Raw genomic sequence first — 27,587 nt, forward strand, 5'->3', positions numbered from 1 at the left:
CTCAGATTACGTTTAAAAGCAACTGCCTGTAAATCAAATCGGACAGAGGATTCAATTACCACTAATCATGCTTCGCAACTGAAAGCCCGAAGAGAAACAAAGAGCACCTTAACGCAGTGTCCAAGGTATACAATGCTGTTTCCTTAGCACTGTAGCGTTTCCTTCTGTGTCAGATCCCTACGTGTTTCTTATGGAAGTTATTCATAACAACTAGAATAATTAAAAAAAAAAAAGGGGGGGTGTGGTCAAAAGTCATATATTGTTTAAAAAAAAATTGCATGTTTTGATAAAGTTAGGGGAAAAGAAGACTAACAGTGTTCCTTTAGGGTATACATAGTCCTGAAATACATGTGCAAACATTACAACAACTACTTCCTGCTTCTCGTTGGGGAAAGCAAATATAAATTATTTAAGTAGTGGAATGTGTAATTTTTAAAAGCGCAGAAATCCAGGTAAATAGGTAATGTATCAGTTCAGCAGAATTATTTCATTAAGTGACAGTTTTCACCTCTCCTTTCATACAGAAAGAAATAGACCTGTGTAATTACCAAACATGTTTTTTTCCTGAACAGCTAGCCAAGCAAATTAGTTAATAAACAAATAAAATCCCTACACTTCTAACTATGCATTGTTAGGGATGAAATACCTCTGCACAGATGCCAGAAATCCACAGTTGTTGTTCATGCAACTATAAAGACTCTTCAGAAAACACACATATCCAGAAGTAGTTTAACACTGAATAGTCTTGGATTGGATCGGCCAAGAGCTTGTTGGGGGTTTTTTTGTTGTTGTTTTGGGTTTTTTTAAGATCTTCCCTCCCCTACCTGACCTCAGCAATTCATAGGTTTCAAGCTGCACCTGAGGAATCCCATCTTTCCAGCCTAACCACTTACACAAACCCTTGCATACTGCCAGCCACAACTCTCTTCAAATTCTCACCATTCATTAGTTCTTGAGCTTCTGTCACATTTTTCTCACCTCATTAGTGCCTGCAAAACTCTTCTGCCTCTGAATAACCGATACTTCTATTGGTTATAAACAGAGATGTAACAATTCCGATCTATCTCCTACGGCCCAGCCCAGGTGCCACTTAAGGGCAAGGCTTCCCAGCTACAGCTCTTCTGGAACACAACTCACTAAAGTTTCCTCTGCGCTTTGTATCCCAGACCACACATCTTGCATAGGTGTCAGGAAAACTAAATTGGAAAAACTGGTCTTAATAAATGGCTGCAAGTAATCAGATAAATAAACCAAGGCCTGGCGTTGAATCTCACACCCTTCAGCATCAAAAGCAGCAATGCAGCCCAGCACTAACTGCCTTTGCTGAAGGGTATCCTTGCTTTCAGACTGTTCTTCACTCTGCCTGTTAAATCAAGTCGTTCATTGATGAATTAAGAAAAAAGTTTCATTTCCTGTAAGCTTCTTAGGCTGTATCATCTATGCAAAATGAACCAGGATGAGTTTTAGGAGTTTTTTGGCGCTTTACGTCAGTTGTGTCTGTTGGAAAACATCCTGCGGAGCCCACAGGTTTAACCACACAGGTTTAACCACACAAATCCACAAGCATTACTCTCCTGTTTTGACTGTTGCCTCTGTCCCTGTTGCTATAGAAACAGATTGCGATGCCAAAAATGGAAGGATGATAATCATCTGGGGGGAAGGAAAAGAAAAAAGCAAAAAAAAAACCAGCTGGGAATGCAGCTAAAGATTATTTTAAAAGCACTCTTGATGCATTTTGGTCTTATATCCCTTTTTACAGAAGACACAGCCAGAAGCTACCAACAGAAGTGGAAACAATGCCTTACATTTTGGGAGAAACCAGCTACAAACCGCATCTTTCCTCAATTATCCCTCAAAATATGGTAGTATCTATATGGGGGAAACCAACTACATGACAACGAACAGTTTCTGACCCTTGGAAGTTAAGTCGCATTTGGCAGACCGAAGCTTCGCAGCCTAGTGCCCTCATTAACTGAACTGCACTCACCGTTCCTGGGTTTGCCCGTATTCACTTTCGGTCGAGCACTTTGGGCTTCTAAGTTTAATTTGCAGCCAGCCCAGGCGGTAGCAGGTGAGGTCCCGTGGGTCCCCAAAGCACAGCCTGTCCTACACCGTCACCTGTGTCCACATGGCCTGGCCACCAGCTACCTGAGAAAGAAGGTAGACTTGGAGAAGGGACAGGTAGTTCCAATGTAGATGAGCTCCACAGGAATGGAAATAAGGAGCCTTCTGACGAGGACATGCTAACTGCTGAAAGAAAACAAACCAGGGTAAAATAATTGTGGTAGGAATAGATCAGCAACCAAATAACTGCCACCCTGAAGGTGGTGGATCCCCTGCCCGGGATCACGCTGATACGGATTAAACCCAGCACAGGGTGGGCAATAAGGAAGGGCTCATCATTAGCCAGCAGGTGCTTTAAGGTAACAGAAATTAAATAACCGCTAATATATGCAAAGATAAACAAGAAATTCAGGTAACTGCCCAAGGAGATGAAAAGTACGTGTTGAAGAGGCGCCAGAGGGAGGAGATGCATGTTCGGAAACCTGATGTACATGCGGGGCTTTGTATACCGAGTATCGGGCTGCTCGTTGAAACGCTGTGCGCGCTGCACCCGGCGCCGCAGTCACGAACCTGCTCGGGCTGTGGAGCGCGGTTCCCCGGGACAGCGGGGGGGACACCCGCCAACGGCCGCTTCACAGGCCGGCCGAGCCCCCCGCAGGCCCGCGGCGGCGCTGCCCGGCAACCGCGACCGGGCGGAGGCGGCGGGGCCCCCCTCGCCCCCCCGGGAGGCCGCCGGGGCGCGATGGAGCCGCGCAGCGAGCGCCCGCCCCGGGCCTGCGGGCCCCCGCCCGCCCCTCGGCAGCCAGGTAGGCAGCGGCCTGCCGGGCCGAGCCGGGCCGAACCGAGCCGGGCCGAACCGAGCCGGGCCGGTGGGCTCCCCCTGCCTCGCTGCTTCCGGCCCGCACCGAAAGGTGCTCCGCGACGTGCAGGCCCCGCTCCTGTTCTGGTTCGTCTCCAGGCTCTTCGCGGCAGCAAGGGTCAGGCTGTCCGCACGGAGCTTCTCCCTTCTATAAAATTGCCCTCGCTGGCGCCTTAGTCTTAAAAAACGCAGTAAGAAGTGACCCCACCAGCTTCAGACACTCGGTGTGCTTACTGATGCTGTTCCATCTGTTTTGGGAAAAAAAACCCCAGCCCAACGCATGTCTGTTTGTCAGCAGGGCACGGCAGCCGCATGGCTCTGTTTGCCAAGGCAGCGGAGGTGCTGGAGAGGAGAGCGGCAGGTGGAGATCCTCTGGCACCTTTTTTGAAAGGACAACTGTACTATGAAGAGGTTTGTGCTTTCCTTCTTCTAAGTAAATATTATAAAGCTGACAATTTTCAACACCGTTTCCTTGGGAAAAGAGAGACCTTTAAAAAAAACCTACAAGAGATGCCTGTGTCTTTTTTTTCTCCTGGTGAAAATCACAAGGTGTTCCCCCTACGTAAGGTTTTCCTACACTTTCCCAAGCATCTAGTGGTGCCTTCCAGTTGCCTCCCAGTCTCCCGAGGACCAGGTAAGGCAAGCGGCGGTTTACCCCTACAGCTGACTTCCAAGCCGAGCTGTTTCTTGACCAGCTGACTGACCAAACACAACACGCTGCATTTTCAGTTACACGGTACTGGTCCCTGACACAAGGCACAGCTTTCCATCTTTGTCCCCTACCTAGCCACTAGTTTCGATGCAACAAGTTGAAACACGTTATCTTGTCCCTGCCCGCTTCGGTCACCCATGGATTCGAAAGTAAATGCTCAGGGAACAGGGCCAGACTGGCTGGCAGGTGAGCTTAAACCACAATTCCTTGTGAAAATTAGAATAACTCAGTTCAGGAAGATGGAAAAGAATGTAGTACAAGCACCGATTCACGTATCTTCAAATGTGATGTGCATGGATTTGGTACTGTGTATAATGCAACTAGCGGCACGCTGTAAATCAGTCTCAGGGTTTGCAGCAGGGACAGAATTCACTCACTCAGGTTTCTGCTTCCTGGGCCCTGTCCTCAATGTTTCTGTTAACGAACGGCCTGATTTTAGCATGATTGTGGCTGACCCCATCCAGAGCAGAAGACTTTTGTCTTTCTTGATGAGCTGGCTTGGATGTCCATGTTATATCTTGCTGTTCATCCCTAAATTTATTCTTTGAGCAGATTTTGATTTCCAGATTTTTGTACATAAGTCTGTAGTGCCTAAAAATGCATATTCTCATAGTAGTGCAATTTCAGGTGTTAGAAAAAACATCACTGCCTGATCAGAGTCATATGACCCCTTACAGCACTAAATTCTCAGGTACAGGTGCCTCCCATACTTCTTTTTCTGATGCTCAGGCCAGCTGGTTGTAAAAAGGCACTTGGTGGTTGGTTTTTTTTCCCCAGAGTTCTTTAAAAAAACAAAGCCCACACAGTCGTAACGGCTAAGCTCCTGAGACAATTAATAGTTTGGACAGTATTAACAAGGGGCATTTTGTCATTGTGAGGATGTTTGACTGACTACTGCGCAGTTCTAAGCTTTTGCAGTCTGGTATTATCAAAACATACAAAAAACTTGAAGGAAAAGTATAGAGAAGAGCATTTTAATTTCAGTATTGTTTTTATCTAGCATGCATAAAAATATTTTAGTAAGGACAGCAGGCTCAGTTAACTGTTAAATTACAGTTGTTTGTGTATTTTTAAATATAGTTTCTTTGACTTAATGCAGAAGCATATACTCTCCAAGATTCTTTCTTAGAAGTGAAAGTATCTCTGCGGTTGCAGGTGATGCTTTCATAGGAAGTGTGGGGCAGGCAGCTGGGTCCATAAAGTCTTCAGACATGCAAGTTTAGCCTTTGCGAAACCAACCCTTAACTGAGATGTAAAAGCAGACTCTTAAACCCTGGAGGTAGAAGAATAGCTCACCTAAGTTAAGGATGTCAGATAGATAGGGCAGGGCATCTGAATTAGATTCTTATCTCCTTAAACTAAGAAGACTACATCTGGGGGAAGGAGAAGGTTGTCAGAATGTCTTAATTTCAGAGATGATTGTATACCAGTGCTTATATTTAGGATTTTTGTAATATATATATAAAATGAATGAAAACCTGTTTGAAAGTCCAAAGTGCTTCCACCCTATCCAACTTGTGGTTGTTGACTTAGTTATATTTCTGTTTTCTGCCACTTCTATGGTTGCAATTCTTTTTCCTTTCCTCATGAGGGGAAATGCTCCAGGTTGAAAAACTGTAAGAGAGTATACACTGGAAAGTTAAGCTGCTATATGTACTCTTTGTTCTGTGTAGTGCATTGTTTATGCTGTCTTTCCCAGGGATTGTATGAAGAAGCATTAATACAATTTGAAAAAATCAAGGATACTGATTTTCAAGCCATGTATCAGCTTGGTGTAATGCATTATGATGGGCTAGGCACTAAGGAAGACCCTGTGAGTAATCTAGCTGTACGCTTTTTACTTTAAACGTTAGCTGATATTATTAAAAGCTGCTTTGTAAGCATGATTATGTAGTTTAAAATAAAGTCTTTGATTTAGAATTAGTTTCATGAAGCACAGATATTTACAAAGAATCATTAAAGAGAGGGGTTCTGGGCTGAAGGTGTTCTAAAAAATGGCTATAAAATTGGTTTGTCTGAAAAACTTAATTTGGATTTTAAAATACAACTTCTGAGGGTTTGTTTGTACTTTGTGTGGAAGCTATGTTTAAAAATCGCTATTAATCTTAATTTCTAATGAGCAGTACATACAAATTAAAATAAAATGCGTAAAAATGAAAATCAATAACTATATTTCAAAGTGTAAAACATCTGTTGCACAAAGATGTTTTTAAGGTACTTTCTGTTCTCTTAACATGGATGCTAAAGAAGATTGCGCTTTTGCCAGTGGTTGACAGTAATATTTTTAAATTAGGCAAATGAAGAATTACATTTGCAAAAGTTTGAAAACTCAAAATTCAAGAATTACATTACAAAAAAGGAAGATAAAGGAATGAATTGCTATAATAAGAAGAAAAGATTACATTTATTGAAGATGATAGGATGAAAGAAAGGGTAGATAAGACGGAAGGGCAAAATGATGAATGAAACAGTATATTAACACACCAGACTCTTCTCTGATGCTTACAGGATTGTCAGCAGAGCACAAAATATTTTGCTGGTTTTCAGAGGCGGTTTGCTTGTTCTGTATGCCTGTATAATTACCATATTGGTTTAGCCACAAATAAACGTTTCAGTAAAGTTTCATTTTCGCATATTATGAGAGGTGAATAAAAAAGAAACCTTTTATAAAGGGCTACTTCTACTGTATTTAAACAGGATGTCAATGCTAAATTGCAACAGTGTAAATCTTGTTTCCAAAACACTTCTGAGGCCCTTGGATGATAGACGATACAGCTCCTCATATGCAATGTTCTCCACTTGCTTATCTAACATTATTCTTTTGTTGTCCATTATGAATCAAACGTATTTTTAACGGAGGGACTTCGGAGCGTACTATTGTATCACTTTGCCTCCTGCTAAAGTTGTTTTATGATTTCAGATACATTATGCAATATGAAAAAGTTTAGAGAGGTCTAAAATTGAAAACATAGCAAGTTTAGGATGTGACATTAATGTATGTAAGAACAAGAATATTTTTCAGAAAATTTTTATCAGCGAAGAATAGTATAGTATCAGATGAACATTTATAAGGAAATGTTTCACATTAAAAATACATTGAGAATCAAAAATCCAGGTTCTGATTAGTAACCAAAGATGAGTTCTGCATTGGTATGACACTGTTCTCCAGACTGTCCAGCCAATATGCCTCAGACTTCCTTCAAAGCGGAAAAAATTACCTGTCTCACAGAAGTTAGTGGATTCTCAGGCTTTTTATTTCATCCTCTTTGCAGTCTGAGTGTAATGACTAAAATGTCTCAATTTTAGGAAAGAGGAGTGGAATACATGAAGAAAATATTCTACTCTGATTCTCCGAAAGCAAGACACTTGAAGTTCGCAGCTGCATACAATCTTGGCAGAGCATATTACGAAGGATGTGGTGTTAAGCAGTCAACTGAAGAGGCCGAAAGGTAATGGCAGTCAGCAATTTTCCTGATGAATATAAGATGCTGTGTTACTTACAGCTTTCTTTGTCCCCATTTTCTTAGGTTATGGCTTATTGCTGCAGACCACGGCAATCCAAAAGCAAGCATAAAGGCCCAGAGTACTTTAGGAATGCTTTATTCTGCGTCAGATGTAAAAGATCTGAAGAAGGTAAGGCCCACTTGTACCTTTTCAGTGTCATAAGTCCCAAATAAATTCGAATTTCACAGGAAGATTACAGTGATGTATTTGACTCTGAAAGTTGAATTTTAAGTACTGGTAGGCATTATTACCCATGTAAGCCTGTATGAACAGCCAGAATCCCTCATTTTGACTCACTTGACACTGCCAGCCAAGATTATATATTTTTTTAAAACTTTATTTTTAATACGAGTATCTGTGAGAACGATGGAATGAATTTGTCAGCTTTGGTAACCTTCATAAATCAAGCAGGTGTCACTGATTGACATCTCTGACCATAAATGACACAAGTTTAAAACCCTTAGAAGGATTCTGCTTTCTTTTATGTATAAGCACTTCTTACAGGATGGTTGATGTAAAAGCTTTTATGTAAACAGTATGCAACAGAAGCAGCTAAAGTAAATATATTCTCAACTTTGTGCCTCTTGTTTAGGCCTTTTTCTGGCATTCAGAAGCGTGTGGCAACGGAAATCTAGAATCACAGGGAGCACTTGGTCTTATGTATCGCTATGGACAAGGTGTACATCAAAACACCAAAGCTGCTTTGGAGTATTTGAGAGAAGCAGCAGAACGTGGAAACATCTACGCTCAAGGCCATCTGGTGGAATATTATTACAACCGAAAATTCTATACAACCGCTGCTGCATTAGCCAAAAGGTAAAGTTAATTTTGCTGTATCTTTTATTATGGTTATTCATGTAAGACCATGTAACTTGGATTAAAATGATTAGTAATTTCATACTCTTGTCTCTCAAACTCAAGAGAAAGAAACAGTTGAGATAATGAATTGCAAAACTTCATCTTCAAAGAGGGATGATCACAGATGAAATTAATACTATAAAGGTTCTTAATTACTTAGTACAGTTGAACTTTTCTTTCTGATCCTGTGAAACAAGGGAGTCTTGAACTAGAATGCCAAGTAGACCAAGCAGAAGTCCACATGCAACCCTGCCTTCCTGTCTCCTCAGTTCACAATCTCCTCTAGGCTCCTGCCTTCACCAGTCCCTTTTAAACCCCTACAATCATAGAATCCCAGCTTGAAAGGGACCTCAAGGATCACCTGGTCCAACCTTTCTTAGCAAAAGTACTGTCTAGACAAGATGGCCCAGCACCCTCTTCAGCTGAATCTTAAAAGTTTCCGGTGTTGGGGAATCTACCACTTCCCTGGGGAGATTATTCCAATGGCTCACTGTGAAAAATTTTCCTCGTGTTCAATCAGAATCTCCACAGAAGTAACTTGTACCTCTTTTCCACGTAAAGTGTTGGAAAAAGGAAGTCCCCACCTTCTTTGCAGCCACCCTTTAAATACTGGAACATGGTGATAAGGTCTCCCCTAAGCCTCCTTTTCTGAAGGCTGAACAAACCCAGTTCTCTCAGCCTTCCCAGTCCTCTGATCATCTTTGTGGCCCTTCTCTGGACACGCTCCAGCCTGTCCACATCTTTCTTGTCTAGCAGGGACCAAAACTGAACACAGTATTCCAGGTGTGGCCTTACCAGCACTGAGCAGAGTGGGATAACGACTTCTTTGTCTCTGCTGGCAATGCCCTTGTTCGCTCCTGTTGAGCTTGTTACCCATCAGATTCCCCAGATCCCTTTCCACAGAGCTGCTCCCCAGCTGGGTAGATCCCAGGCTGTGCTGCACTCCTGGATTATGTTTTCCCAGGTGCAAGACCTTACACTTGTCCCTGTTGAACTTCATAGATTTCTTGTTAGCCCACTCCTCCAGCCTATCCAGGCCTTCCTGCAGGGTGGCTCTCCCTTCCGAAGCATCCACTCCCCCACTCAGTTTGGTTTCATTGGCAAACTTGATCAGGGTACACTTGATCCCATCATCCAGATCACTTATGAAGATATGAAACAGTGTTGGGCCCAATATCGATCCCTGGGGGACCCCACTTGTGACAGGCTGCCAGCGTGAAAAAGAGTCGCTTACCACCCCGCTCTGGGCGCAGCCTGTCAGCCAGTTCCCCCCGCCCCCACCGCACCACACTTGTCCAGACTGCAACACACCAGTTTCTCTAGGAGAAGGCTGTGGGAAACAGCATCAAAAGCCTTGAAGAAATCCAGGTAGACAATGTCCACTGCTCACCTCACATCAACCGAGCAGGTTACTTTGTCATGGAAGGCAATCAGGATTGTCAAGCACGATTTGCCCTTGGTGAACCTGTGCTGGCTTTTCCCAATCGCATGCTTCATTTGATTTACGATGGCTCCCAGGAGGATTCGCTCCGTAACTTTCCCAGGGACTGAATTAAGACTGAGGTAAGACTGATGGGCCTGTAATTTCCTGGATTGTCCTTTAAGCTCTTCTTGTAGACAAGGGTGACATTAGCTTTCTTCCAGTCTTCTGGGACATCCCCCCATCTCCGTGACTTCTCAAAGATTATGGCCTCACAATGACATCGGTCAGCTCTCTTAACACCTTCAGGTGGATGTTGTCACGGTCCATCCATTTGTAGGGGTCAACCTCCTGTAATAGTTCACATACCAACTCCTCCTTCACCGATGGTGGGTCTGTGTTTGCCTTAGTCCAGATTTTTGTTCCCAAGGCCTGGGACCCAACAGGGCTGGTAAAGACAGAGCTGAAGAAATTGTTGAGAATTTCTCCCTTTTCAGTATCACCGGCAACTAATTTACCTCTCCATTTAACAGTGGGCCAATATTTTCCTTCTATTTCTGCTTGTTATTTATGTACCTGGAGAAACGTTTCTTGTAGTTTTTGACATCTCTGGCCAATCCCAATTCGAGCTGAGCTTTTGCTTTTCTAACTGCATCTCTGTGTGTCCTGGCAATGCCCCTGTAGCTCTCAATGGGTACTCATCTGCTTTTCTGTCTCTGATATGCTTCTCTTTTGGTTTTGAGCAGGCTCAGAAGCTTGCAGTTAAGCCAAAGGGGTATCCTGCTCCACCTACTTCCCTTACCTTTAAAGGGGATGAGCAGTTTTACTGCTTCCAGGACAACATTCTTGAAAAATGCCTAGCACTCGCTTTCTCCTTTATCCTCCATGGAAGCTTCCCACAGAGTCCTTCCCAAATGAGCTCTGAGTGAGCTGGTTTGCTCTTCTAAAACATACCGCCTGTGTTTTAGTACTAACCTCCAGCGTGCTCAGCAGGATCCCAAACTTGACAATATTATGATCACTGCAGCCAAGGCTATGACTAACAGAAATATTTACAAAGCACATTTTCTTGGTTTGTGAGTAGCAAGTCCAGCAATGCCTCGTTCCTGGTTGGCATATCTAACATTTGCATGAGGAAGCAGTTCTCTACGCATTCCAGGAAGCTAATGGATGACATGTGAGCTGCTGTATTGTTCTTCCAACAAATGTCTGGGTGACAAAAGTCACCCATAAGAACCAGGTTCTGGTGACCTGAAGCTTAAGTAACCCAAATACTGCTTTGCTGGCCTTACTGTCTTGGTGTAAAGTGTTCACAGCAGACACCAACTGTTAGATCCCCCTCTGATCTTGACCCAGAGGCATTCGATAGGGTTTCCACAATCATCGTAGCTGACTTCTATACATCCAAGGTTCTCCATAACATAGAGCATGATTCCTCCTCTTCTTCCCTGCCAGTCTTTACAGAACAGCCTATAGCCATTCATCATGATTCTCCAGTCAGGTGAGCTGCCTCACCACATTTCAGTTATTCCTACGATACAGTATCTTTCTGACAGGGTGTGGATCTCCAGTTCTCCTGCTGTTGCCCAGCCTGCATGCACTGGTATACATACACTTGAAGTTGCTGGTCTTCTGGTTCTCATCTTGGGAGGCACCCAAGGAACATTTGTCACTGCTCTGGTTGGTCTGGCTTATTCCACAGCTGGTTGTAATGGCACAAGCATTGCCACTTTGTACCCTGCCCCCCAGGTCCTTCAGTTTAAAGCCTGCCTCACCAAGGTGGCCAGCCTGCTGCCAGAGATTCCCTCGCCTCTTCTAGATGGGTGATCCCAACCCTCCTTACAGGCTACAGTCATCGAAGAACATCCCATTGTCATAAAAGCCAAAACCCTCATGACAGCACCAGCCACAAAGCCAGAAGTTGGGTTGCACCGTGTATTTCTGGCTGCACCCCTTCCTAGTCTGGTAAAATGGAAGAAAAGGTAACTTGGGCACCAATACTTTTTCACTTGCACCCCCAGGGCTTTGTAGCCTTCCTTGACTCTGTCCAGGTTCCAGCTTGCAGTGTCATTCAAAACAACATGAAAAAGTAGCAACGGATAGCAGTCTGTGCTCGTGACAAGCTGTGGCACCCTCTCGGCAACACCTTGGACCTCAGCTCCTGGAAGGCAGCATACCTCTCGTGACTTCCCTGTCAGGCTGGCAGATGGGCACCTCAGTGCCCCTTAAGAGTCACCTACTACAAGCACTTGTTCCTTTTTTCGGCGTCCACTGCGTGCTGCTGTTACAGTTTCTCCTTGCTGACCTTGCTTGTGGTTGTCTACAGCTGTTAAAGCTTCATACACTTTTTCGGTTGAGATACAGGAAGGTGTAGACTGAAGCAGAGTCCTGCTTTTGTGGGTCACCAGGGTCCAAGATGCCTCATTCTCTGTGGTGTCTGCCACAGCAGCATGGTTCTGCAACCACTCATCTATCTCCACCTCACCCCTCCAGTACCGCAAAGAATACAAGTATTCCCACCATCTTACATCCCATCATTTCCCTTGCTCTGTGGCTCAGCGTGCTTTGGTCCAGTTCCTGTGTCCTTTACAGGAAAAGCAAGCATTGATACTGCCTGGGATCCTGCATTAAGCACTGTGAGTAGCACAGCCTGGGACCTACAAGTAGCTGCTGCACACAGTACCAAGTTACCACCCTTTAGTTTTCCGTTGCTGCTTACAGGGATGTGTACTGCACAGGCATTTTGAAGCCTGGACAAAAAAAAAAAGGCATCTGCATGCAAGCAGTTTCTGGTGATTGCGTAGAGGTACAGCTCTGAGCCACAATTACGCAGCACTGACCGACCTTTTCACAGGCAATCGCTGTGGGACTCACTGCTCTACATACTCTGGCGTGGTTTGTGTACTGCAGAAATAGCAACTCCTGTTATAGGCTGCAATATTTAAAATAGCCAGTCTGTATCAAGTTTCTGTATCTTGAACTACTCATGGAGGAGAAAAGCAACGTTCATGACAGTTCTATAGCTGATCAACAGCACACTTCTGCAACAAACCTCCAGAGCTGGCCAGTATATGGTTAAAAATTCAGTCTGTCCGTCAGATTTCAATTTGCTGGAAATAAGATGCAGACATGAGTGCCTACTTATACAAGCTACACATAGTATTATCCATGCTTTCTGTGGTATGTTTATAAAGCTGCTGCTGCCCAGCAATAAACATGTCACAACTTACCCTCTTAGAAAAGCTGCACCCTTGTATATACATGTCACTGCACAGCAGTACCTCCGGTAATTCAGTAGTTCAGCTGTGAATGCTGTTTGCTATACTCATTGCTGAGAAGGATTGTTTTCTCTCTGAACTGTTTCTTTCCTTTTGCACTTTAAGTAGACTGATAGCCATTCAGTCCAGTCTAGCTTGTCTTGCTTGGAATGCATCCCCTCCAGTCAATAGCTACATGGTGGATTATTCAGACAAGTAAACAGTGCACTTCATCAGCTGCAATTGTGATTGCAGAAAATAGCAATGAAATCCCCTATACAGCCAGAAGTGACAATTTCTGTACCAAAAGATACTGCCACCATACTTGAAATCAGTTCCACTTAACTGGGATTGCAGTTGGCCTTGAGGCAGAAACCTCAGCAGTTCAACCAGCTGTATCAAGCATCAGTACCTTTTCTTCTAAAATTTTTCCTTCTGTGTTCACACCAACTATGCAGTTTGTTACGTTATGTACAAACATACAAACATGACATGATTACGTATGGTAGAACCTCGCCTAATATTTGGAGTCTAGATCACCTACTGATACTTCACTTCAAATCACAACTTTGTTATCCCACACAGTTCTACTTACCCATTGCTACGGTAGGTTCTCGAAGTCAACTGTGCTGAACTGAGTTTTTGCCTGACTTGACAGGATATTGTTATTTGCATGAGCATTCTGTTGTGCACCTTTTGGAAAGGAAGGCAAAAATGCTATGCATCAGAAAACATAAAAGAGGTAATAGGTTAACGTTATTATATTTGAATGTTCTTGCCAATAAGCTTGCTTTTTTTTTTTTTTTTTTTTTACTCCTGTCGTGTTACTGCATTTGTTAATGGCACCAAATTAAGTGGGAGAACATTCCTCTCAACACTTTAAAGTGATTTAACAAGCCCTGACTTGCAGGGGGTTAGTTCAGAATAATCTTTCACAGACATTGATTTACAGAGAGTAGCTACAAACTGCAGCGACTTGCACTTTTTTGTCAAGTCTGTGACTATTTGACACAACAACAAACTACAATGATGTGTGAAGCAGCATATAATTACTGTTTGTCTCTGGAAAGGATATGGGGCTTGGGAGTTTCTGTTTTAAGACAGTAGTTAGAAAAAAAATAAATCAATTCCCACTTAGAAAATGATGTACCTAGTACTAGAGTAACAATGCTAGGCAATTATAGCCTGATAGTTAAAAAAAACGTTCACTTTGTCCTCCTGATTCTTAAAATGGTTCTTAGTAAAAACAACATGCTGAAAATAAGGTGACAGCAAGCAGATGCAATGCAGAAGATCAAAAATAATTGAGCTGAAACAGTTTTAAGTGGTTGTCGTAAGTGGGTCTTATAACCTGAGGCTCTCAAGTAAGTCCAGGATCTTCAGATCACTAAGATTTGCCAATATCCTAGCAAGAAGTTGGAATTCTAGAACCACGCACTGGTTTGGGTCGGCCTTTTAAACACCACCTAGTCTCAGCCCCCCTGCTGTGGGCAGGGACACTTTCCACCAGATGAAGTTACTCAATTGTATGAAGTAAGAGCTTTGCCTGTCTTCCATATATATATATTTATTTTGATGGAATACTTTAAATAGGAACAATTAGCATAAAATATGCTGCATTTTATAACTAATGTAACAATAGTGAAAGTGACTGCAAAAGTTACGTATTTGTTTTGTATTTACTATCACAACATCCAAATAAGACTAACTTCAAATCAAATACTCAATAGAAGAATCCTCATCAGGTTGCCACATACATGTAAATTTCAGCTTGTTTTGGATTAATGATGTAAATGGAAGGAGGCATTGTCAAGTCATATACGGTCAACTTTAATTATTGTTTGAAATAGCATTATCTAACTTAATGCTGTAAATTCCACAACAGGGTTACAGAAAATGATGACATCAAGATGCTAGCAAAGATAACTGATTGTCTTCCTAAATACGTAGCCAAGGGGGTTGCTATGGCTGCTTTCTACTTGGCTCGATGCTTCCAGCTTGGCCGAGGTGTACAGCAAGATCAAGCCACTGCTAAAAAATACTATTCTAAGGTAAGCTGGGTAAGTCTTACAGACCAATGTAAGTCTCAGGAAATCGCATGATACCTTAGATTTGAGTCTTTAAACTTGCTGTTTGGTTAAAGATTCCAACATTATTTATGTTTGAAAAAAAAATCTCTGCAAGAAAATTAAGAGTGATAAAATCATATTGAAACCTAAAAATAGTCGTGAAAGGTACTATCTGACCACTTGCTTAAGCAAACAACTCTGCCAACCAAAAAAAAAAAAAAAAAAATCTGTGATAATCACCACTGCAAAGAGCTTGGTAACTTGCAAGATAAATTAGCCAAAATATTTGAATAATTTTATCCCCGGATGATTTCCTGTCTGTCACTCTCTCAAGCTGAAAAAATTGTAACTTCTCCTCTAACAATTACAACCTTCATTAACCATACTTAATCAGTTGTAACTGGTTGTCATGCTTATTTTTATGTTTATGTTTTTAGCAATAGCTGAGCATCTACTGTCACTGATACACGGGAAAAAATAGGCCACATTTTTTGGTAATTCTGAAGTTTAAGTAAAATTTACTGCTTGAGGAAAAAGATCGATAATGGCTTCTAGAAGACAAATCTGATAAATATCAGTGATGCCTAAAGGTACTGTTGAGGCAAGATGATTATGCCAACTGAACAGAGCGTAGCAAGACTGGATCTGTGCTTCAGAGAGACTCTTGATTTTTGTGCATGTAGAGACCATTCGTTTCCTCAAGTAGAATAACTTGATGTCCAGCTTGGTGCAATAAATGGAGAGTTATGTAAATGATAGATTACAAATAACAATTTTTGTGGCTCCTTACTCAGGTAAGCCACTGACAGAAGAGGCCTAGGAGAGCAGGTTGTTCTCTGAATACATACATTTTATATGTTTTGTTGTCCTGCTGTGGGAAGTGCTACAGAAGATAGGATGAGGCGCAGATGAGGAAAGAAATACGAACTGGGGTGTAAGGCACACTGTAGCCAGCAGTCCTAGGTAAGCCTTAAGGCACAGAAGAGGCCCATCAGGATTAAATTGCCGCACTGCTTTGTAATTACAGAAAATTACAACTTTCAGTCATCATTCTGTAGCTATATGTCTGAGACTGATCTAGGAACGTCACTAACTTCTTAGTGTAAAAAGAGATGATTTCTATTGACTGGCGCCATGCATCTCTATATCAACAACAAAAGAGAAGGAGCAGAAAATAAACAAGAAAGCTACCCGAAGCCGTAACTTGGGAACAAGTAAAGGACAAGAGCTGTGGTTGTGTTCAGTTTCTTTTGTACTTGGAAAATATTCTGGTGTTAACTGTACAATTATACCCACTTAAAATTAAAATCATGTTTGCTTTTTTAATTAACTGCTCAGCTGCGGTTTTGACCTACTGTTCTTGGACCCAGTCAGTTTTGAAAGAGGCAAGAAAAAAAAAGATGGGTATCCCAGGGGGTACTGAAATAGATGATGGAAGTGAATGAAACTGACCCAGTCTGTATGCAGATTTGTGTTTCTGACTGGTGACAGCACATGCCATAGGGACAGAATAAAAACAAACTCAAGACTATAGTCTAAAGTACGCTCATTTAAAATACTGAATTTTTCTTCCGTGGCATCAGAAATAGGGATTTAAAGCTGAATATATTAACTCTAATACTTTAACAAATTCATTATCTCAGATAATGTCACCAAAACTTCAAAGACCTTATTAATGTTACATTGACAACATACAATTTTATTTTAGATATCAACTAGAGCTCCCTATTCTTTGTTTTCAAAGGCATGCCTTCTGGATCCTGGTGTTGCTTCTGACCTTGAACTGGCAGCCAATCTCGGGAAAATATAGTGTTTCCTTTAACTGTGACTGGTACAGAAATGTATTTCCTACAATAAACCATCTTTAATCTGTAGCAATTTTAGACTGTTCATCACTTACTGCCTGCTTTTCAACTTTCAATAAATTAAAAAAGAATTTGTAAATTGCTTTATCTAAAAAAAAAAAGGGAAAGCAAAATGCTTACACTCTTTCTTCAGCTGAGATGAGGCAAAGGCAGATGTTTTAAAATGGTATTGGAGACTTCAGGTTTATTAAGGACATGTTACTGGGACAGATGTCCTGTGTTGTCTTCATGTGTACTGATAATGGCACATGAATCAAATCAAAACCAAATAAAAATTTCTTTTCTGCATTTTTAGTACTTAAACATTACATTTTAATTTTCTTGTCTAGTTTTCACATACAACCCATTCACAGGTCAGAACCATTTTTACATCTTGTGAGTGGTCTGTATACTTTCTTTCACATGCTTTTGCAATGTCTCTCAATCTACTCACATGTCTTAATGCATTTTACTCTTGGACTGCAGAGAGTCTAAGTTAGAAATCGGCCCGTACGACACTAAACTCGACACTGTTTGAACTGTAAACTTTGAAAACTAGCAAATACTAACAGAACTATGAAAAAAGCCCACTAGTATGGCAACACTGAATATACATGTCCCCTGCACAAGGCCTGTACTCCTCAGTCCTTCATACTACATTTACACTGCCTCTGTTTGTATTGGAAATAGTCGAAATCTTTTTGGCTAGGAGTGTGTACGCCGGAGCAATGTTATGCTGAATCTTTTATCAAAAGATACTTCGATTAACTGCTAGTAAACTTTGCTGATTGCTATGGTAAGCCTGAGCATTTCTAAATACCTGTTTATTTGTAAAAGCTTGCTTCTTGGGATCTGCACCACAACCTAGAACTTTCTTGAATCTGTTGGAACAGAAGGCTAGATGTTACTAAAAACACTGATTTACATATAGCATGCAGATTTTACGTACCTTACAATATAGCCGGTCTTAGCTGCAAGCAGTTTTTCTAAAAGCACAGCTATACTGAATTTAAAAGAAAGTAATGACTGTCACCTAGGGATTTTTGATGATGTTTAATTATTTAGATGTGCATTAGGACCATATTTACATATTTTTACATAAATTAAAAAAACCCACTGAAGACATATAGTTTTCTTTCCTTGTATAAAATAAGGGAAAGATTTGAAAGTTGTTTGAAATCGGGATATTTGAATAAAACAGCCCTGAGTAATATCAGGGAAGTTATTAGAATGGTTTAATTAAATGTGTACTTAATCATTCATAGAAGCAATTCATAAGCACTAGTCTCTGCACTAACATTTAACACAGGCATTCTGTTAGGACATACCAGTTTACAATACATATTTTCGACACAGACTTCAAAGTAATGTAGATATTCCTTACGAAACTAATGCTGTCAAACTCATTCATTAGTTATCAGTACAGCCTCCTTATCAAGTACTGCAATCCAGTTATTTTATTGCTTACAAATGCTTCAAACTATGGGAAATCTTTGGTAAAAACAAAATTGATAAAATTTTCACAATAGCTTTACATGTAGTATTGCACGACAAGGCTTTTTCAATACACAAGAAAAAAAGGAATGCTCAAATCCTCAGTGAGGAGATTAGAACTCTGTACAACATTCATTAGTTTACCACTATAAGCAAAATTTCCTTTCATAAATGTTTAAAATATTTTCTGTTTTCTTTCAGCTTATATGAATGTTTATTTTTTAATCTATATTTGAAACAGAGGAGTAGTCAAATAGAACAATTTAAATAAAAACTGGCAACTATACAGCGTTGTTTTGTCTACCCTACTACAGCATCAGATCTTTTCAAGTCTGTTTACTTCACAAAAAACTCAAGAGGAAAGAAAAATGCTAAAAATAATCAGTCCTCAGCCCTCTATGGAAAAGAGGAAAATAAGTTTCATGTCTATTATTGGACATAGACATTTCGCTAGTGGTCCAATTGTGCAGATTCAAACCTAAGTGGCATTAAGCTGCTCCAAATGAGCTCTTAGCTCAGGACACAGTTCAGTTAGCAGCAGTTCCAGCAAAACCTGAAAAACAGAGAAGAATTAAGATGAGTGCAGGTGCCGTATGAGAATTTTTCTGCCATGTTTCTATCCCATGCTGAGGCTGCGTTATGCGACTGGCTGCTGCAGGAAATGAGCCAGAAGAGACTGACTGAGCGGGAAAGTCTGATACACTTGGATCCAGCTGCATACTCCAACCACTCCCAACCAAGAGCAGACCAGTGGGACTTCTGGAGAGCTATCGTCTCCTAACTGCGAGCTAGGCCTGGAGCTCTCCTTCCCCAGGATTCTCCAAGGTATGTTTATTTTTCTCAGCTGTATGAACAAATTACTTGGCACCTTATGAAGTCAGGCAAGCTGGACATGGCAGAGGATCTCTTTTAGACAAAAGCAATACTGTTTTTAAGCTTAAACAGGTTTTCATTATTCAAGATTAGTCAGATAACGGAAAAAAGTATGTTTTTTCTGACTTATTTTAATAACAAAGCAATTACTTGCATATGAAACAATAGTACAACATAGATCTCTGCAAAAACATACACCCCAGGCTTTTTAATGAAAGCTCAGCAATTAACAGGATTATAAAGTTAAAAGGTTACTTTTCTGGTTACTCACATAGAGTAGATGCTTGTTAGCCTTTCTTTCTTGCAGTGCATTGAACACTTTCACTACACCATGACGCGCATTTTGCTGTCCAACAAGACTCTGCAGAGTATCTGCAACAAATGTTACTTCAGCTTATATTGTTTCATTCCCGCCAGGCAAAACCCTCAGCTAACCCGTAAAGGACAGGAAACAAAACCACTGCACTTCACAGCTCTTGGTTACAAGATACCTAGTCCCCACTCATCAGTCTTACAAAAATCACGCATAACTTAGGTCACAGCTTGAAAAGAGAACTTGGGTAACTTGAGAATAAGGGTAGATAATAGTGTATGCATTTCAATGATAACATTTTAAGTATTTCAACATGATATATAGTATATGTTTAGGTAGTTTACCTTTCAGACTCATGTCTAATCTCATACATTATTAAACCACCCTAATAAATACACCTTCAGTCACAAAGACAGAATTCCTACAATGGTTAAAATAGATTTAGCACTTTAATTGCCTCTCAGTCTTCACAGAAAATACTTCCCACAAGTAAGCAGAGAAGAGAATTCTAAGTCAATTATTTATATTTTGGATTATATTAGAGGATGATCTGATGCTTCATCATTAAATTAAGGTGCATGCAGCTATATCCTGACATACCTCTCCAAACATGGAAACAAACAAAACCAGAAGCCACCACTAGCTGAGTAGGTGGGTATATAACCGAGTAAATGGAGGGCTGCTTACACATCAAATGATGACTATTTTACATGCATACCTGCCAGTATTTTTGCAGAAAAAGTTGATTAAACAAGCTAATGCAAGAGGGTGTATGAGATATCTCAGTGAAGCCATAAAATAGCTCATTAAAGTACATTCTTTTGGACGGAGGGGAGACAAAAAGCATTCAACCTATGTTTACGTGCATTTCCCATGGCTAAAGGGAATGATTTGGGTTCTTCACAGTTAGGCGCCTTTGGGTTTATGTGACTTCTGAAGAGTCAGAATTTTGTAACTGGACTCCTGTGAATGGGATGGGATAGAGCATCTCAGAATGGTGCTCCAGAAATGTGCACGCTGACGAGGAAGCTGCCTGGGCTTGGGAGGTAAGGGCAGGCAAAGGACAGTACTGGAAACCCCACTCAATCTAGAACCCTCCCTAGCATTTCGTGCCTTGAAACCTCTTATAAGAAACAGACAGCAACACACAACACTGACAGTGTGGGTAGACTTCCCTCTTCGATTTTGAAATGAAAGTGAAAGTAGTAATTGGGGGGATGCCACCCTCCCTATTTGTCGAGCAGTTCCAGGTAGCAGAAGCCCCTGCTATTTGCACAGAGAGAACCAGCAGAGTCTTCCCTTAACTTCAGTTCCTTGATGAATACTAGATGCAGACAGAGGTACAGTGATACTGGACTTTGCATCCACCGATAATACCTGAATCCATCTTTTACCAGACAGGAAAGGCCAGAATTATCCTTATTTATGTAAATAACCATGATTTACAGCTCTACAGTAAAAATCTAAAATGCAGCAAAACAGTACTTGATTAAACATCTTCCTTACTAGTTATTAAATCCGTGATTAAGCAGAATGAAAGTGATCTCACCTGGAATGTTTTCAAGTAGTTTTTGCTGTGCTCTCTGTTTTGTCTCTTGCTTTTGTTCGTCACTCTTGGCTCTGGGTGGTGGTGCTAACTTTCCATTTGGCCAAAAAGCATCTCGAAACACACCAATGTAGTAAACAAGCATCGGTTCACTGAACATCCAGTGCACAGTGTCACGGATTTGCCTGTAAAGAAGTGCAAAGGGAGCACATCAGAGCTAGTCTTTCATGTTTTATGCAGGTTTATTTTTTTTTACTCCTGAAAGTAGTGGAAGCAATGCTCATTTTCATGTAATTATCCCAATTTACCTGAGCTAATTTCAACAGCATCACAACAAGTCATGTTCAGCTCTGGGTATTCTAGGACCTAGGTCACTCCAGAAACCTGACCAAGATATAGAGGAGGCTACATTTCAATGTAATTTGTAATATATGTTTGTGGATTACAAGTACTACATTGAAATGTACATTGAAACTGCATTTCAAGGATGGGCACTACAAAGGCCTCTCTGGAAAAAGACATAAAATTCAGCTACGTAACTGTAGCAAACTCCAAGCTAGCTGCATGCACAGACATGCCTATTGGGATAGAAACAGATGAAGTTTTGATAAAAGCACAGTAAGCTCCCTCACAGATAGCAACAGCACGTTAGTAAAGGGATTACAAATGGAGATAGCAGCCTCATCCTGTGGCTGCAGGCACTCACTGTAGCCTTCTGTAGCAAAAAGAGTCTGAGGCAGTACAGCAGGCTCCAAGCAGTACTGCCTAACTGTGCCACAGTACAGTCAAAACCCTTAGAATCAAGATCTTTTTTTGGTAGAAATTTGGTAGAAATTCAACCAGCACGCAAAAAGTTATACACCAACTCTACATGCATGCTACGCTCACACACACACACTCTCTCTGTCCTCTCTCAGATGTCTTTCATGCTAGTTATCAGCAGCACGTAAACAAATGAACCAATCAATTTAAAACTCAGTGAACGGACACCACCAGAGACCAGTCCAATTTACTGCTGCATAACACACGAGAGGTTTTAAAAGCCATGCTGGCATGTGCAAATTTAGTCACTGACTGGACAAAAGAAGAGCCTGTTCTGCTGGTAGGGTACTTTTCCACAATTTTTCTGACCAACGATGTATCTTTCAACATGAAGAGTGTGCACAGACACACACACTTACTTCAGAGCCTCAATCAGGCTTCACTTGGCAGATTTGTCTTCAAATGATACAAAAAACGCCTTCATGAAAACACATCACTGTTACATGTGTACATGTTTCATGTTATGAATTAATTGTTCTCATAATGCATAAAACATTATTTCAGTCACTTTAGAGAAGTATGTATTCGACTTGAAATCAGTTTCAGATCTGGCAAAAAAATCTTCATGCCACTGAGATAAAGCACAAACTATCAAAAGCCATTCAGTGCCAGCCCATTCAGAAAAACAGGATAGCAAGCCATTTTATATACGTGTATATATATGCAATGCTGCTTCACTAACAAGAAAGAAAAATCTCTTTTTCTATGTCCATCTCCCATGAAATATTGTGTTCTTCCAAAAGCAAAACCCTGTGTAAGGGGAAAAAAAAGAAGGAAGAAAATTCACCTGTGTCTTCTCTAATCAACGTATTTGTAAACTGAGCTGTGGGAAACAAATGCAGATTATCAAATGCAACAATGTCCAGATTTTGTTTTTCCAATTTTTTTTTTGTTAAACAATTCTGCTCTCAACCCTTTTTTCACAGGACAATGATGCAGGTACACTTAAACCAATAGCTACTTACTTGTTGATAGTTCTTCCAAAAGTGACTTGTACTAGTGCAATTAATGTTTTTCTGACCCACTTGAACACTAGAACAATGAAAAATGACAGAAAATAAAGATCAAGGGGTTAATAATTGGGGAACCCATGATCATGTCCAAAACCGTCCCCCATCCCCTCCCCCAAAACCCAACAGCCTACCCCTACAGTAAACACATCTGTTACAATCCTTTCTAAGATTTCACTAATTGTACATGGGTCTCATTTTTCTTGATTGTTTTCCCTGTACTGTTTGCTGTATAGTTTTTAAGTCCTGAAGGTTACATAAACATTCTATAACATGTATTTGTAGTTAGTACTGTAAACTTGTATTTATTTCAAGTTTCTTGAGCCATACAACTACCTATAACCCTTTTTATACTAGAAAAAAGAAAACTCAAGATTCACACCACTTTCATACCTACTAGTATAACATACACACAGCAGCAGCATTAAAATTCTGAAAACATTTTCACTCAAATAAGCCAAGCAGTTAGCTTTTCATTACAAATAAAGGGAACAAATGTGAGCGCTTCCTAGTAATTACTGGTTAATCTTTCTTTCATGCTGTTCACCATCAGCACAAGAAAGTCTATATTTGGCAGATACATCTGCCATTTTTGGAAGGTGCTGCATTTTTCTAACAGTTACCCTGTAAATAATTTTACAGGGTGTCAAGTGTGCCTGCAATTCAAATATAAACAAAACCAGTTTTCTTTATTATCATCATTCAGTTATGTAAAGGAGGAAAAGAAATGTGGTACTGAAAAATGCCACAATTCTAGCCATCTTCTTCATTGTACAAGACTTAGAACTAAAATGCATATACACTTAAAACGGACATGAAAATTACGTTGCTTTGTCAGTGACATGTTCTGTAATGAAGCCATCTTCCTCATAATTCATACATTCTAACATGTAGCCTGTTAACAGAAAATGTGCTTTTACTTTTCTGGTTTTTCCAGATTTACTTTTTTAAATGAAAAACTTAAGAATATCGAACACAAATGCTCTCCCCTCCCAGTTACATTTTTACTGCCACGTTATACTGGAATTTCACTATTGAATGAAAGCTCCAAAATTCTGTACTTAAAAACAGCTCTGTTCCAGACAAACCGGCTATATAGATTGCAAGAACATTTCCGCTTACGGGAACAGCAGGAAAATCTGAATTACAAAGTGGCCCAGATTTCTTGGTCAACAGATTCCACTAGCAAATAAGCAGGTTTACAGCTTACTTCCTCGCAGCTCAAAAATCTCTCCAATAAGCATGAAACATGGTTCAGCAAGAGAGTCCCTCTTCCCATCCACCTCCTCTCCGTAGTCCGACAGGTCACTATCTTCTTCTGTTTCTTCCTAGGAAGAGAGACACAGTATGGGCAATGCACTGCAGTTCCCCATCCCTCTTCCAGAATGGATTTAGCTACTACCATGCCCTGGAGAAGGAGCACAGCCAGCCCTCCCAAGAAAAGGCGTTAGAACCAACAACTCTGCTGCTGGCAAGATCTGGCAAACAGGAACCTCATCAGGGAGTCTGAAAAGGGATTGCACTTCCCACTGGACAAGAGTGATGAGGACACTCTGCACCGCTGGAGTCATCACCACTGCTGTATCTTCCACCTGCACTCTTGCCCCAGTAAGCATCTCAGTGTTGGGTGGATTTGCTCAGATTTGCAGGGTCCACTGCCTATACTGACTTGTCAACACTAGCTGGAGAAGTGAAAGCTGTTAATATGGGAGCCATGTGCTGCTAGGAAGCAGGTGATGTAAGGAGAAGATGGCACTCAGAGCCATTGTGATTGCAAAGCCTCCTCTGACACAACGCCCATGAAGGACATCCAGGATGGGGAGCCAGCCAGCTGGAGCTGTTCGGAATGCAAGCAGCTAGGAAGAAAGGGCAAGGATCTGGTTACTGCACAGGAAGCAGCAGATAGCTGGCTCCCCTGGAGAACAGACAGTGCTCTGCACAGCTGAAGCCACTCAGTGGGATCAGGCACCAGCAAGTTGTCCTTGCAGTAAGCCAGGAATCAAACCCAGCAGCAGAAGAGGAACTGGCCACTGCAAAGACAACAACCGTTCATGAGTATCAGTCCCAGGCAGAAACATAATATGGCAATACTTAGTGACCCAAGTCTGAGGATACCCAAACTGAGGGTACTGAAGGGAGCAGACTTATTCAAAATCGACTCACAAGAGAAGAATGGATTGAACCACCGCAGTTTTGGCAGTACCATTTATTCAAGAATGGAGAGCAGACGTCAGGTTCTTTCTCAGTGTCATGAAGATCTGCTTCAGCATCAGGACTACACCACCTACCATTACTAATGGCAGCCAGCACATCCCTTTGCTTTCCTGGATCTTTCCCTGCCTGCTTATGCCTAGAGCAAAGCCTCTGTGATAGACCTGACCGCCACTGAAGTTGGTGCAATGCCCCAGTCTCTGGTTCAGGAATGGTCAGAATGCAGAAAAAACTTCCTTTCTTCTGGTTTTCAAAGAAATCTATCATCTCTTCCTTATCATTCCATCATCTAATACTGCCTTCCCGCTACCCCCCCCTCCCCTCATCATCTAGTCTGCAAAACCTGCTTCACAGCTTATTTCGCTTGCAGTATTTTGGGGCCTTTCTTGGCCTTGTTCTTATGGTCATGATTTTTCCGTCATCCCTTGCCTGTCATTTGAACCCTGCTATACCGAGTACCCTACACTGTCTCAGCTGTACATCAGTTTGTCTTACTTCTTCCTCCCACTCTCAAAATCCCATCATTGACTTCAGGTACATTTCCAGCCCCTGAATCTTCTCCAGGCATGGCACTGCATAGTACTATATAAAATACTAACTCCATAGCATTGCATATTCCAACACTTATATATCCTGTACTCTTCACTTCCTTTGTCACATTTAGCATTTTCACTAGCGCTGCTTCTTTCCTCATAACCAGAAAAAAAAGAAAAAAACCCACAGCAGTGAAGTGCACTGTAAACATCCATGCAGACGCCCTTGTTTACTGACTCCCACAGCTTGATGTGGCCCCAGCTTTTAAAGCTTTCTCCTAATGTTAGGCTAAGCTGTGACCGAGGGCAGGGAACAAAAAGCCACACCGATCTGACAAGAAATGCCACGCAAGGAAACCACAAATCATTACCCATCTTACCACACAAGCACATTAATTCACTGAAGATGAACAGAGTTTTCTCCGGGGACACAGTCTAGAGTAAAACTCTAGTCCCGTTCACTATCTTCCTTTGGTCAACTAGCTTCTTGTTGACCTTCATCATTTTGATTATTCAAGAAATTGAGTTTTATTTGATTTTTCATAGTAGACATCATTCTGTATCTTCATTAAGCACTTAGGCAACAGAACAGAGAATAAGCTTACTGAATTTTCAGGTAAGCTTACTCAATTTGTAGTTGAGCCCACAGGATGCAGTTTGATAAAGACAGATGCAAAGCAACAATAACTTACTGTGTAAATGCAAGAAACAAACCAATTGATATCGATAATACTACAGAAAATGCTACAGGGCCATACTGCTGTGGAAAAGGCAAATGTAGTATCATGAAGTTTAAGCATGAACACTGCATAACATACATACACATACAGGTATAAAAATTACTTTCATACATTGAATAGGAAAATCCAGGGAAAGCATCTTGTTTCAAGTTTTAGTCACCACATTTCCAAGAAAAATATGGTTAATCAGTTAAGTCCAGAGCAAAATCATAAGAACCAAAGAAAACACAATCTAACAAAAACTAGGAGAAATTGGGGCTGCTTAGTCTAAGAAATAAAAGAAGAAAAGAAAAAAGGAAAGTAGTAACTTCTGGTAACTGAGATGATCCTAACCCAAACTTCTTGCGTTTGCTGCAGACAGGACAAGAGCTAGCTGGCTGAAGGGAGATTTAGGTTAAGATGGTAAGAAAATGTTTCTAACCACTAAGAGAGCTGAGAACTGAGATATGCTGCCTTGCTCAGAGAACATCAGTTACCAGAGGTTTAAAAATGTTAAACAAACCCGTACCAAGAGTTTTCCTGGTACTGTTGAGTCTGCTTAGAGCAGGAGGGTAAACACGATGATCTTTGAAGTCTCTGCTCTTTTTTTCTGCTGTTCAGTGTATCCCCATCATTGATCCCAATGGAATGGAAATTGTAAATTCTTACACCATAGTGCATTTTCTATCCACTAGCACTTCATAAACCTAAGAGCCCTTCCTCTAGGTGATATCAACCGCATTTTTTCCTGATTTGGTTTTGGTCTTCAGAGCTAAGAAACGTGTTCTAAAGCTAACCCTGTCCAAGGAGCCGTGTATATATATATATGTGAGATCTGAAATTGGTGCACCTAATCCTGAAAACAGCACTCAAGAGCTAATACTGTTGTTCTAACACATATTTGAAAAATGTGAGATGACATAAAAAGCAAAGAGGGCTGTAGAAGAGGATCTTCTCATACAAAGTCCAAAATACAAATGAAAGCAGGAATTCTTAGTTACAGAGAGAATGCAAGTGTAACAGATTTGTAGCGTGTGGTTTAACAATTTCCTTAATGACCCTGTATCAAATGATTTAACTCTACTTTAACTGCTTCGGTAAACTATCCAAAATGCTATCACTGGGCAGGACTGAGCTGATCTAAAGCTCACACTGAAAGACAAGGGTGTCCAACAAAAAGCAGAGCTGATCCCAGACACCCTCCCAATTCTCCTCCCTCCATTTAATTTCATCATTATTTTTAAACTAGGACAAACGTTTGCCTTACTGATTCAGAAGGTTTAACAGTTTCTTATATTCCATCTGTATTTTTGTTGTCTCATCTTATGTGTTTAAGCTTAGGGAAGGAGGGGAGAGGAGGTGGAAGGTAGATAGAGAGTGGGACAGTCTTTGTCTAGATTTGCACAGTGCCTGGCATAAGTCTAGTGAAAATTGAGCTCCTAGTCCCATGAGTAACAAGCAAGAAGTAGTATTCAATTT

The 27,587-nt window shown here is 41.1% G+C and overlaps 2 protein-coding genes across 4 annotated transcripts in view; one reads left to right on the forward strand and one right to left on the reverse strand.

Annotated features, from left to right (window-relative positions):
* The first annotated feature begins 2 nt into the window (after window positions 1-2).
* LRP2BP (LRP2 binding protein) lies at window positions 3-17,475 on the forward strand. Of its 2 annotated transcripts, none has more exons than XM_056326119.1 (7): window positions 3-3,334; window positions 5,335-5,448; window positions 6,942-7,084; window positions 7,163-7,268; window positions 7,732-7,955; window positions 14,560-14,725; window positions 16,488-17,475. In XM_056326119.1, exons 1-7 carry the CDS (start codon window positions 3,236-3,238, stop codon window positions 16,551-16,553), a joined length of 918 nt encoding a protein of 305 aa, XP_056182094.1. In that variant the 5' UTR covers window positions 3-3,235; the 3' UTR covers window positions 16,554-17,475. The 2 variants fall into 2 exon arrangements, with proteins under 2 accessions (XP_056182094.1, XP_056182097.1); XM_056326122.1 differs by lacking the exon at window positions 3-3,334 and adding an exon at window positions 4,152-5,024.
* Window positions 17,476-17,795: 320 nt separating this feature from the next.
* Window positions 17,796-27,587, reverse strand: part of SNX25 (sorting nexin 25) — an 88,111-nt gene continuing 78,319 nt past the window's right edge. For both annotated transcript variants that reach the window (XM_056326058.1, XM_056326060.1), the window contains 5 exons: window positions 23,856-23,973; window positions 22,601-22,667; window positions 20,817-20,998; window positions 19,226-19,326; window positions 17,796-18,634 (listed from right to left, as the gene is read on the reverse strand). In XM_056326058.1, coding sequence (XP_056182033.1) covers window positions 18,560-18,634; window positions 19,226-19,326; window positions 20,817-20,998; window positions 22,601-22,667; window positions 23,856-23,973 — 543 coding nt within the window. In that variant the 3' untranslated portion in view covers window positions 17,796-18,559. The remainder of the gene's footprint in view (window positions 18,635-19,225; window positions 19,327-20,816; window positions 20,999-22,600; window positions 22,668-23,855; window positions 23,974-27,587) is intronic.

The sequence above is a fragment of the Falco biarmicus genome, chromosome 1, assembly GCF_023638135.1.
Source record: "Falco biarmicus isolate bFalBia1 chromosome 1, bFalBia1.pri, whole genome shotgun sequence".
Taxonomy (NCBI): Eukaryota; Metazoa; Chordata; class Aves; order Falconiformes; family Falconidae; genus Falco; species Falco biarmicus.

Bases quoted from the DNA above. Each gene is read 5' to 3' on its own strand.
- LRP2BP (XM_056326119.1), top strand. From the start codon at position 3,236: ATGGCTCTGTTTGCCAAGGCAGCGGAGGTGCTGGAGAGGAGAGCGGCA. The intron at 5,449-6,941 runs GTGAGTAATCTA...TCTCAATTTTAG, and splicing joins TAGGCACTAAGGAAGACCCT to GAAAGAGGAGTGGAATACAT. The intron at 14,726-16,487 runs GTAAGCTGGGTA...TTGTTTTCAAAG, and splicing joins CTAAAAAATACTATTCTAAG to GCATGCCTTCTGGATCCTGG.